This window comes from Chiloscyllium plagiosum, chromosome 13 (assembly GCF_004010195.1).
Source record: "Chiloscyllium plagiosum isolate BGI_BamShark_2017 chromosome 13, ASM401019v2, whole genome shotgun sequence".
NCBI lineage: Eukaryota > Metazoa > Chordata > Chondrichthyes > Orectolobiformes > Hemiscylliidae > Chiloscyllium > Chiloscyllium plagiosum.
In genome coordinates this window covers 31,200,156-31,213,532 of record NC_057722.1, presented here as the reverse complement: position 1 = coordinate 31,213,532, position 13,377 = coordinate 31,200,156, and the positions used below count along the sequence as shown (strand labels likewise).

The 13,377-nt window shown below is 38.8% G+C and overlaps 1 protein-coding gene across 1 annotated transcript in view; it reads left to right on the top strand.

The window, feature by feature from the left end:
- Nucleotides 1-13,377, top strand: part of si (sucrase-isomaltase (alpha-glucosidase)) — a 150,265-nt gene that overhangs the window by 80,617 nt on the left and 56,271 nt on the right. The window contains exons 26-28 of the mRNA XM_043703005.1: nucleotides 3,539-3,754; nucleotides 6,055-6,209; nucleotides 9,753-9,925. Coding sequence (XP_043558940.1) covers nucleotides 3,539-3,754; nucleotides 6,055-6,209; nucleotides 9,753-9,925 — 544 coding nt within the window. The remainder of the gene's footprint in view (nucleotides 1-3,538; nucleotides 3,755-6,054; nucleotides 6,210-9,752; nucleotides 9,926-13,377) is intronic.

Below are 13,377 nucleotides of genomic sequence, written 5' to 3'. Positions count from 1 at the left end.
GTTGTGCTACTGAGATTTTATAAAGCTCTGGTTAGGCCCCATTTGGAATACTGTGTCCAGTTTTGGTCCCCAGACCTCAGGAAGGACATACTGGCACTGGAGCGTGTCCAGCGGAGATTCACACAGATGATCCCTGGAATGGTAGGTTTAACATATGAGGAACGGCTGAGGATTCTGGGATTGTATTCATTGGAGTTTAGAAGGTTAAGGGGAGATCTAATAGAAACTTACAAGATAATACATGGCTTGCAGAGGGTGGACACTAGAAAATTGTTTCCGTTAGGCGAGGAGACTAGGACCCGTGGACACAGCCTTAGAATTAGAGGGGGTAAATTCAGAACAGAAATGCAGAGACATTTCTTCAGCCAGAGAGTGGTGGGCCTGTGGAATTCATTGCCACAGAGTGCAGTGGAGGCTGGGACGCTAAATGTCACAAGGAATTAAGGACTACGGGGAGAATGCGGGTAAGTGGAGTTGAAATGCCTATCAGCCATGATTGAATGGCGGAGTGGACTCGATGGGCCGGATGGCTTTACTTCCCCTCCTATGTCTTATGGTCTTCTGGTCTTATAGTTCGACAGGTTTATTTGAAATCACAAGCTTGTGAGGCATTGCCCCTTCATCAGGTGGAGTGGGAGAGAAGCACACAGGCACAGTATTTATAGGCAGAGAGATCAATGGGCAGAGAAATTAAAAGATCTGCTGTGCTCTTCCAGCACCACTAATCCAGATCAAAAGATCATACAAGTGGTGTGAGTGAAGTGTGGAATAATAAATCTCTGCAGGTGATCACTGTGTCAGACAGTGTGAGTAAAGTGTCAACAGCTGAATAACGAGTGAAGGGATGACCTATAATCTGATTAAGTGAGGCAGAGAGATAATTACAAAAAAGTAAAAAAGAAGGTGATGCAGGAGGCAAACCAAATACTCAATTGTGATCTTGGATTAATTTGTACTACATGTAACCCCACCACACTGTTCTGTGTCTGTAATTTCTTTTACTGTTCTGTTTCGACACTAGCACCTTGGTAAATTGCTATGATCTCTCTACCTTAATTAATTTGTACAGTTTTGGATTACGTATTAATTTGGTTAGACCCTCACAGTGCAACTCCCATTCCTATCATGTTATTTCAGTCATTTGGTTTGTCTCCAGCATCACCTTATTTTTAATGTTTTATAATTATTGTTCTGCCTCATTTAATCGGATTATAGATCATCCCTTTGCTTGTTATTCAGCTGTTGACACTTTACTCACACCATCTGACACTTTAATCACCTGCCGAGATCTATTATTTGGCTTGTTGACATCCTACTCAGACCATTTATATGATCTTTTGATCTCTCTGCCCATTGATCTCTCTGCCTATAAACTCTGTGCCTGTGTGCTTTTCTCCCACTCCACCTGATGAAGGGACAACACCCAGAAAGCTTGTGATTTCAAATAAATCTGTTGGACTATAATCTGGTATCATCTGACTTCTGACCATGTGAGAAGAAATATTTACAATTGAGATGTAGCTGGAGTATGCCCATTACATGTCATAATGAGCAGAAGATGTTGATCCCACATTTTCATCCATCAAGCTGACTCTAACCCTGTCCTCCCTGGCCATTTACCCAACCAATTTCTAATTGCATTTCTCATTTAGAAAATGGCAAGTGACGACAGGGAAGACAGCTCCTCAGCAATGTACCTGCCTCACTGTCAAGTAACCCTCCAGAGTCTCTGTCTATTTTTACCACCATTTACCCCCCATCTCCCTATTGTGTATGCCTACCACATTAAACTTCATCTCTAATTGACCTCTCTTCTCCTCAAACCTAACATTACACATTAACCTTACCAACCCTTATCCTCTACAAACCCCCTGTGGAGGCCATGGACATGGTCACCACCAATAATCTGCCTTCTGTCGTGTACCTTGCCCTCTGATGCTGATCTTCATACCCTTGAGCTACCCCATAACTGTCCTTGCTCCCACCTCCACAAATGCTATTACATCTCCTGACCTTCCAGTCTTGATTCCCCACTTAGTTTGACAGTGTTCTCAACACTGCCCATACAAGCCTCCCCTTGCAGCTTCTTTAATGATTGACATTACTCCACCAAACCCCACCCCTGCCTCTCCAACCACAGACTGTATTTGGCCCAGACCTTAGACCAACATCACTCAGCAGCTCCTTGACATGTCTGACTAGATACCTGGCCACTATTTCACAGCTCCACAACTGATGATACATGACACCACTGATTGCTGCTGTTGGTACTGTAGAAGGAATTGTTGCTTACTCCCTTGGCTGCATTCAGACAGATCCCCGCATCCCTTGACAGTGAGTGTCTCAATCTGATGGCTGACAATGGTCAAGTCCCTGGACTATATCTCTCCTGTGTCCCTAACCTAATAGAACCAAAATAGTTCCTCAAAATGGCAGAAATGAAAGTTTTTGGCTCTCTCTGAAGCACTAACATGCTAACTGGCTTAGCATAGCATGGCACGGCAAGGTAAGGCATGAATGGTGTGAGTATACAGCTGGGCACAACGTGAACTATTGTTCATGGACAAGCAGATAAGCCTTGAGATGCAGCCTAGTCCATCGTTGAGTTGGGTGCCTGTCCCTGCAGCAAGGTATCCTTGTGGCAATCTTCTCAATGCTAGCTGCTGGTATGTTCTTCAATGCAAGTCTGTGTCTTAAAAGCAGCATGACAAAATATTGGAGAGGTTCCATGATGGTTGTGATGCATTGGCAGATGCTGGATGCCAATGGTTGTACATGAATGGTGTGTGTGACTGCTGCCCATGTCAATGCTTGAGATGTTGCTGGCATTATCCAACCTGGAGGTAATTTGGAGCAACCAATGAACAACTATCCCACCAGGTGAAGAGATGCCATGATGATTGTGATACATTGGCAGATGCTGGATGCCAATGGTTGTACATAAACTGTGTATGTGCCTGCTGCCCATGTCTCATGCCTTGAGATGTTGCTGCCAGGATCTAACCTGGAGGTAATTTCGAGCAAGGTTCTTGCTCTGGTTTCCAGACATCTCGTTTGGTTCATGAGTTTGACAAGAATTGAGTCTGGATATTAATGAAGTATGTTGTGACATTAACAAGGCATTTAACAAAGCTAATTCCTGTTCACTGGCATCTTGCCACTGCCTAGTGAGATTCGTGGTACATTGTCTCTCAAAAGCATATGTGAAGCAAAATGATCTTGAGATCAGTGGATTTGTCACCTGATACTACCACACATTCTACAATAGCCCATATTGCTCAAGCTCCTCAAGGATTTGCCCATAATGTTTAACGTTATGAAAATAATAAATTAAGCATTGCTTTTTAGTGAGGGAACAAATTATCAATGAGCTAAATTGAAGCAGCGGTACAAAAAGGTCAATAACTCTGTTAGATGAATCTGAGATATTGAGATATTACTTCACATCTGTTGACAAATATTTAAATGCATTAGTTTAAACAAACTTGTATTTTCTCCTCATTTATTTGATATGAAACCTGGGTTTCTCTCTTTGCAGAGCAGTCCCGAAGTTTCTGAACCATACTGCTTTTATGAGAAAGACTACGGTTACCTCCTGAACAAAGACAAGGGAATTACAGTAACAGAACGTGGAATGACAGCTGAAATTATGAGAAATAAAGCATATCCAGAACGTTACCAAGGCATTACCCCAACTGTGCAAATTCTGCAAGTTGATGTCACATACCTGAATGACCATATGTTGAATTTTAAGGTAGGATTTCAATGAAAGAATGAAAGTCAAGAAAGCTGGGAAGTTTACAATTAAATAGAAGACATGTTAAATTTATAGTCTGCTCCTGGTAATTCAATGTTGTTCTTTGAGTAAATAACATTTGTGCCTCAAAATCTTTCACATGCAATAATCTAAATGGAAAGTAGAAATATGGGCTGTCAGCAGGAAGGCCTTCCCCACCCAGAGACTTCAGACAACAATTCTCTTATCTTAGGCTAAACTAGGAAAAAACATAATCAAATATAAAAACAGGAACATCTCCCTGTCATGAAGATCTGTCACTTGCAGCATCAAACGAGGTTAAACACGGCATTGGCAGTGACTACAAAGATTACCACGGCCCTGAACCTCTTCAAACTAGAGCAGTTGGCATGCCAAACATCTCTCAGTACAGCATCTTTTGTAGCATAATGTGGTGAGTAATAGGAAAAGGAAGTTAATAATGTTCCTGTGACCAGACAGAAGGAAGAGGAATGTGCAAATGGAATTTTCAGTACAATAAACTTTCCTATGGTGCAGGGTGCCATTGACTACAAAGATATATTTTGCAGGTATCAGAACATTAAAATTCTGAAAAACATTTCAGCCTCAGCCGCCAACCTGAACAAATTGCATCCAATTATACCTGAGTCAAGGCTCGTCCACTCCGACAGCTTTTCTCTTCTTTATTTCTCTTTCCTTGTTTTCTTTTCTTCTCCTTTCTTTTACTTATCTCTTGTCCTGAGCTCAGACAGCATCAATGGCAGCTAGAAATCCCAGCGTGCACCTCGTGATTTAGCTTACATTTCTGGGGTGTGCACAGGACCTGGCATTAAAATTGGCAGCTGCTACACTGGTGGCGGTTACATTGGTGAGGAATGTCCAGCAGCGAAAAGTGGCACCTGAGGGTCAGTGACTTTGTCATTGGTTGAGTCTGGCATCGGTGAAGCAGTGGCGGATGGGCATCACAGTGTCATCAATAAAGTGGGCCCAGTGGTGGGATATGCATCCGGACAAGGGCAGGTCCAGTGAGGTGGTGGCAAAAGAGAATTGGCCCAGCGGTGAAACATGTTGCCTGAAGAATGATGACTTCAATGTTGATAGGGTCCAGAGTAGATGGCAGCAGGGCGGTGGAGGAGGGACAGTGGTACAGGTGTTGTAGTGATGCGCTGGCTCAGGACTGGTGGACTATCTTTAAGCACAATCTTCCTACTTTTCATTTGTTCTTAAACTATTCAAAATGGTGCTGGATTGTGGTAACAGTGGAAAAGATTTGCACTGTATTTTACTGTTTTTCTCATTGTAAAATACACTGTGAAATCATCCTTTTTTTCATGTCAATTCCATGTCCACGGTGGTCAGAAACTTTGTGCTGTGCAATGAATACCTTGTCACATCTCTTAAACCTGTCTACCATCTATAAGGCTCAAATCATGTATGCTAGACTACACACCAAAGGTGATTTGATGTAATCACACTGCTCATAGCTCCTGTGAATGCCTTGACAGACTTGACCACATGTGCAGTACTACTGTCTTGAACTCAATTTCTGTATTTCCCATCATTGCTCCTGAGCTACATACATACAATGCACTATTCCAATTTACCAAACCAGTTTTCATATAACCTCTCTTTCCTTTGAATCCTACTACTGAGGAGGATATGAGCATTGATGTAATGGAAACATTATTACCTCCTTGTTCTCCATCAAGTCATGTACCACAATGATTGGGATATTAATCATTGCTCCTTTATCTTCAGTGAACCAATATCCCAAATCTTCATTTTAACACCATCCAGTGTGTGCCATCATCATGAGGATTCCAGTGGTTTGCAGGGAAGATCCAACATCTCTTTCACTGGCCAAAGAAGTGTAGTTTTGTTCATGCTGACTATAGTCTGAGAACAAGTGTAAAAACTAAGCCAAGATTGACACATTATCCCACAAACAGGAAATGAAATAAATTTTAATTTGAGAACAGGACACTGAATTGGATGATCAGTCATGATGATATTGAATGGAGAAACAAGCTTAAACAGCCAAATTGCCTACTGTGCTTCTGTTTTCTATTTTTCTACGTTTTTATGTTTTAATATTGCTTGTTGAGGGAATAAGGATGGCCTACACTGTTAGATAAAATTATTGTCCTCCTCATAAGAGTACAATAACAGTAAGATAGCAATGTAGGACTTCTTTTATTCCTGAGCACCAGAATATGTCACAAGTAAGGTTGCTACGATAATACTTGTTAACTGCTAGAATTTAAGGATATTAATGACAAAACTTAATTTTTCTCCAGATTTTTGACCCAAAGGCGAAACGATTTGAGGTTCCAATCCAGCTAAACATTCCCAAAAGGACACAACATGATAATTCTACAAGACTTTATGAGGTTCAAGTTGTCGATTTTCCATTTGGAATCCTGGTCAAAAGGAAGAGTACGGGTGCAGTGATGTGAGTAACGGGTTTTCGGATCATATTTTATTTCTGATTTTACAACCAGTACTGATAATAACTTTCAAATTCTCGTACACAAAGAGAGATAAATAGTAATGAGATACAAGTAATCGATGCAACAAAGAACATAGTGGAACCTGATTATAGCAGATGATCCTTCTAATAAAATAAGTCCTAGCTAACAAAGCAATGAACTAAATCCGCAACAGCTGACTCTAGCTTTTCAGAACTGATTGATTTTTTTTTTAAATTGAGCTACTGGATTCAATATGATTGAATACTGCTTACAAAGAAGCAATGCTTTCAGTGATACTTTTAATGTAAACTTTTGCAAGTTTATATAACCATCAAAGGTTTTCAGCTCAGCCATAAAATTGTCTCTCTTTTTGCTACAACTGAGTAATTTGTTATTATTTTTCTTGAGAATTTGTCTTTGAGCAAATTGTGAATGTTTTAAAAATTATTATGAATCTCTTTGAAAGCTTAATGCCTAGTTAATTATCTTGCTACATCACAAAACAGTCTAAAATAACCAAAAAACATCAATTAGCCACACACAAAACTGACTTACCCTAAAAGCAGGCCTCAAAAACTCTTAAAATAACAGCTTGGTTACAGAAATGGTTACAGAAATACTTAGGTTAATTATTAGCTATAGGCATGTAGAAAATTCATTGATTATTATCTCAGAAAGATGGTAGCTAGAGAAAGTGTAATGCCCACTCAAGGAGAAAGGAGGGAATTTATCCTGGGAGCCAGAGGAAGTGGGTGAGGTTCTCAGTGAGTACTTTGCATTGGTTTTATCAAAGATAACAACATGGATGATGGTAAGTTTAGGGTGGGGTATATTGATATTCTGGGGCATGTTGGTGTTAAGGTTCTTGAAAAACTTGAAGGTAGATAATCTTATCAGGGCCTGATGTGATCTGTCCCAGGATACTGATGGAGACAAGGGAAGAGATCCAGGATACTATGGGCCAGTGAGTCTTACACCAGTTGATAGGGAAATTATTGGTGAAGATTCTTACAGATAGGGTTAATTTGTATTTAGAAAAAAGTCATATTATTAAGGGATGGCCAGCGTGGCTTTGAGCATGAGGGGTCTTATGTCATAAATTTGACGGAGTTTTTTGAGGAAGTGATGAAGATAATTGATGAGTAGATGTTGTCAACATTGACTTTACTAAAGCATTTGACAAAGTCCCCAAGATAGGCTGGTCCAGTGGATTAGATCACATGGGCTCCATGGTAAGTTGGTAAATTGGAACAAAATTTGCTGGGTCATAGAAGACAGAAGGTAGTTATGGAGTGATGTTTTTCAGATTGGAGGTTTGTGACCAGTAGTGCAAGGATCAGTGATGGGACATCTGTTGTTTGTAATATAAATCAGTGATTTGGATGAAAATGATAGGTGGTCTGATTAGTAGGATTGCAGAAGACACATAAATTGGTGGAGTTGTGGATAGTGTTTTGTGTGTTAAATGATACACCAGGATATAGATCTGTTAGAAAGTTGGATGGAGAAATGGCAGATGAAGTTTAATGTGGACAAGTGTGAGATGATGCATTTTGGGAGATCAAATGCAAAAAGAAAGTATATAGTAAATGGCAGGATCCTTAGGTGCTCTGATATACAGAGGGATCTTGGGATACAATTCCATAGCTGCCTGAGAGTGGAAACACTGGTGGATATGGTGGTTTAGAAGGCATCCAGCATAAAAGTTGGTAATTCATGTTGCAGCTGAAGAAATGTTAGTTAGGATGCATTTGGAGTGTTGTGTATAGTTCTGGTCACCACACTGTAGAAAGGAAGTGGAGGCTATGGAGAGGGTATAAAACAAGTCTATCAGGATGTTGGCTGGATTGGAGTATATTAGCTGTAAGGAGAGCTTGGACAAACTTGGATTGTTTTCACTAGAGTGTCAAAGTCTGAGGGGCAACCTAATAGAAGTATATAAAATTATGAGGCCTGGATAGGGTGGATAGTCAGAGTCATTTTCCCAAGGTGGAAATGTCAAATACTACGGGTCATTTAAGGTGAGAAGCTGAAAATTTAAACGAGATGTGCAAGGTCTTTTACTTACAGGGTGGTAGGTACCTGGAAGCAAGGGGAGGTTGTAGAAGCAGTTGTGATAGCAAAATTTTAGAGATACTTAGACAGACATATGAACAGGCAGGGAATAGAAGGATATGGACCATGTGCAAGCAGATGGGATTGGTTTAGAATGGCATCATGGTCAGCACAGACACCGTGGGCTGAAGAGCCTGTTATTATGCCATAGTGTTCTATGTTTGTCATAGGTTTGTCATCTCCAGATTTGATTACTCCAAGTTTCTTCTGGCTGGTCCTTCCCTCCAGATTCCATATAAAAAAGTATTCAAAACTCTACTGCCAATGCTATCCCAAGTCCCACTCACAGATCATGCCTGGGTCCAATGTTTTGCAGATTCCTGATGAAGGGCTTTTGCCCAAAATGTCAATTTTCCTACTCCTTGGATGCTGCCTGACCTGCTGTGCTTTTCCAGCACCACTATAATCCAGACCCAATCTTTTGCATGCCTAGCCCAATACCTCAACTCCAAAATTATTTTTATCATATTTAAATATTTTCATGATCTCTCCCAATCTCATTTTCCCTTACCACTCTAACTGTTTGTTCCTCTGAGTTAAACCTATGTCCATATCTACTCTTTGCACCCTTCCATTGGTTGCTGAATATAATCTCTGGAATTAGATTCTTCTTAGATTGATCCACCTTTAAGACCCTCTTTAAAACATTTTCTTTTAGCCAAGGCTTTAGCTACTCTTTTAATATTTCTGTCTTTAGCTCATGTTGAGACTTATCTGCTTACTCTTCTCTGAAGAAAGATTAGATATGGTTTTCCCTGTGAAACTCAGTATGCAAATACTAGAGGTTGTGGCTTGTAATTGTTATATAATTTTGTACTTTATATATATATTCAAAAATGTTTTCTGTGCTATTCCAATATTCTTTATAAACCTTGGCAAGAAGTTTCAAATGTATTCATTAATGTCTGATTAGATGTCCACAATTATTAATAGATACTGGTAATTAAGGCATGCAGACATAACATTCTCTTTGTGCCAGAATCAAGAATCTTGCCCACGATCAGTGCAAATTAGAAAATTGTACAGCACAGCTTTAAGTTTTGACAAACAATAATTGAGAGGAAGTAATATACTACTGACATGGACCCAGAATAGTGACCCATAATTGTCTAATGTCATATATTTGAAATGACTAACTGTTCCCTTCTACATTAGACATACTACAACAAACTCCTACTATGTTAGCATCTAATTGCATGATTTCATCACATTAAATTGCTTTGATTATGCAAACTGTTAATTTCACTGTCCCAACTTATATATTAATATTGTCTTTGGTGTGAATGCTTAAGAATTTGCACTTCATAATAGCAGTCTAAACTAGATTAGAACACTGTTAGACTTTAACTTTGTCATGAGTTAATTTAATTCCAAAACGCTAAGAATTCCATTCTTCCTTACTTTTGCAGTTGGAATTCCCAATTGCCTGGTTTAACATTTACTGACCAATTTATACAAATTTCAACACACCTCCCTTCAAAGTATATTTATGGCTTTGGAGAAACCGAACATCGAAGTTTCAAACATGATCTGAACTGGAATACTTGGGGAATGTTTGCCAAAGATCAGCCACCTGGTGTAAGTTTGAAACTTATTTCCTTAGCTGTGGCTTATTGTGTTTTATTACTAGCATCAAGTGCTGTGAAAAATTGAATTACCCCAGCTACACATCAATGCTGGGATTCAATGTTGTAAGTTAAAGTGATTACAATTGCTCAAAGTTTTACAGTGAAGAACAACAGAGCCCATTCACACATAAATCACAGAGCCTTGATTTACTGTAACCCTTTATCTCACCTTTTCAGGACTGTTGTCTTCAAAATTGCAAAGCAAATGACTGAATGCTCCTGTTTGATGGTAGAATGCAGGTTAATACAAAAACAACAACCTCCATTCTATTCAAAAAATATTTATGCCAGAGCAATGATCTCTACCCTGATTTCTGCATCCTAGACTAGAATGCTGAGCATTGTTGATTTAAAGTAAACTGATATTTATTTGCATTTTCACAAATACAGTTAGATTGCACAAGGGTCGAAATTATTTTTATCTAATGATTCAAATGAAATTCTATCTTCTTTTATTGTAGTCCAAATAACTTAAGTAAATTTGATGCAGGCCATTTAGGTTGTTGTTAAAGGTGCTTGACTTGTCTATTTTAAGTAAGATAATATTTCCACTAAAACAGTTGACAAAGAAATATCAAACCAGTGAATTAATGTTTCATTGGTTTATGTTGCCAATGATAATACATAAAAAAATTTCAATTGGTAACACCTGACAAAGACAATAGTGGGATAACAAATATAACTGTAGGTAAAATTGCTGGTTCAATTCCCCTCTTCCTCCATCATGAGTGTAATGGCAAATGTGAAGCAGAATTACAAATTTATTTTTTGTGTTTAATTTTCAATCTATTACTTTGTAATTTACTTTTCATAGTTATTTTTCAGTTGTCTTTGTTAGCTTTTACGAGCTGTATTTTTGTACTTAGGCAGGGCAGATTTTTTTTCCCCTCGGACACAATGACAATTCAAAGATGATTGTGAGGTTGTTAATGGAATGTGACACTTTAGCACCTTAGACTGGATACCTAAGCAACAGTATTGATGCTACACTCTTTTCAGAATATATTGAAGGTGACTATTTTGAGGATATTTTAAAATGGAATAGATGACAATTAGAATTGGTAGAGTGGAGAAGGGATAAAAATTAATGTTATCCATCCTGGAAAATTGAAGACAATGAGCAATGTGGGTTCAAAAGAATGCAGAAATGTTTAAGAAAATGAAAGGCTTTAACAATAGAGAAGATAAATGAAGTTTGTGTCAAAAGTGTGATTTTAGATAGTACTAGAGACAGCAGTGACTGAGTTGATGAATGTACAGCAACAAAAATGTTACATCTAATCTCAGATCAGAAACTCATTGACATTAGGAAAGATCAATTTAACACCCACCCTCACAAACTCATGGAAGCATAATAAATTATTCTGGGTTTGGTTATTGGAAATGTTCTTCTGAGAATGTAGAGTCATTTCTAGTTTTAAGTGGCAGCAATCTAAATTCTACTCAGGTCACAGAAAGACAGTGAGCGATGAGTTATGATGATCAGTGTGTGCAGAGAGAATGTGATTCATCTGTAGATCTCAGATGGCATTATCCACAAATAGAATCTCATGCTTTTTGCACTTTGGTTCTGTGCACTGGACAACTATAATATTCTGTCTTCATTAAAACAAAACTTTCACTGAATTGAATTTTTTGCCCAGTGAACAAAGGGTAAATAACTTATTAACATAAATATAATTTGATGACTAGATTTTATTTCAGAATAAGAATATCAGTGTCCTCAATAGTAAAGCAGTTGCTATGTAAAGGACATTTACATATTGAAAGAAACTTCATCTGTAATACTTTGATGGATGCTGTTGATTGTCTCTGACAGGAAGAAACACTCAATTTACACAGGATAGAATTTTACATCTTTTCCACTTGCATAGTAGATTATTAATGAGACAAATGGATCAAATCAGGAATGTTGGCAATCTGCAATAAACATAAAATGTTTGGAATGCATAGCAGCTATTCAATATCTGAAAAGGAACATGAGTTAATGTTTGGAATCATTTTATTAAAATTATCTGAAGGATTCGAAGAAAAAGAGAAAAGGTTCTTGTTTGTTTCATTTTTGGATGCACAGAAGATGCAGTGACGTATTATGCATCATAATGATGAATCAAGTGGAACCCAGGAATGGATTGCTATGATGTTGCAATGGCCCTCGAGCACACCATGAGTCAGGAGTTAAGAGATCAAAAGGAATACCAGAGGCCATAGGATTGGGAGTTTGGAGGCCAATGATTGGTTCAAACATCAGAATGAGGAGGGATTTGGGAGTTAGGAATGCAGATCAGTATTTGGGCTTTCAGGATCTGGGTTGGGAGAAGACAGAGTCAGGTTAAACAAGGGTTTAAAGAAGGGTTGACAATGAGAGCAGTCATGTATTTATTCTTCACTTGTGAAGGTTTCATTCCTACTCCTTCCAGTATTTATTTAGGTAAATACATTTCAAAAGTTTATTACCTGTCCTTCATAGAGAAATTTGCAAAGAGAAAGACTTTTAAACACAAGTTCTTCAGGAAGTGGTCAGTACACAACGTCCTTAAGACCCTGTGGATAAAGGAAAGGGTGGATCCTGTCATGTGGTTCCTTTAAGCAGACTGTCAAAATCATTTGACAGATTGCCTCATCACCAGAGTTTTCCACCAAGCACCAAGACATTACTTGGCTGGTGGTGAGAACAGCACTACCTGTGAAATCCTTTATGTATGCCTGATCAGTCTGTGCCACCACACACTGCTCTGGAAGTGGTTATGGAAGGCGTTGAGATTGTTACACATCTTCTTCTGGAATATGCCTTTGCAAAGGAAGTCTGGAGGAAGATGCAATGTTTTTGTCAAGGTTTCTCCCAAGCAGATCCATGATGCGTATCTCTCTGCTCTACGGTCTGTTGCCTGGATTGTACACTGAAACAAACATCACCTCTGCCTGGAGGACCATCAACTCGGTGAAAGATGCTCTTTGGTCTGCCCGAAACTTGTTGGTCTTTCAGAACAATCAGTTTTACCTCGATCGAATGTTGCAGACGGCACATTCCAAGGGTTCAGAATTACATGCTGAGGGATGTCAAGCTTGGGGCAGCTGCTCCTAAGGCACTGTGGGGAAAGACCACTGTCTGAGGTCTTCCTACTGAAGGCAAAGGGGTTTATCCAGTTATCAGAACCTCCCAGTACTTCAAATGCACGTAAATATTAATATTGTAAGTGTAAGTGAGTCAAAATCCAATGTTTTGTTTATTTACTTGAAATGCAACTGCACAGAACCGAACTGCTTTTGTGATAATGTATATATACAAAGATATTTTTCATGAATAAAGTATATTTTTGAAATAAAAAAAAGCTTGTGTGTTAAGGTTCAGGCCTGGGCTTTGAGCACATACTTTATCCCCTCAATAATATGGCAGGTGGCATAC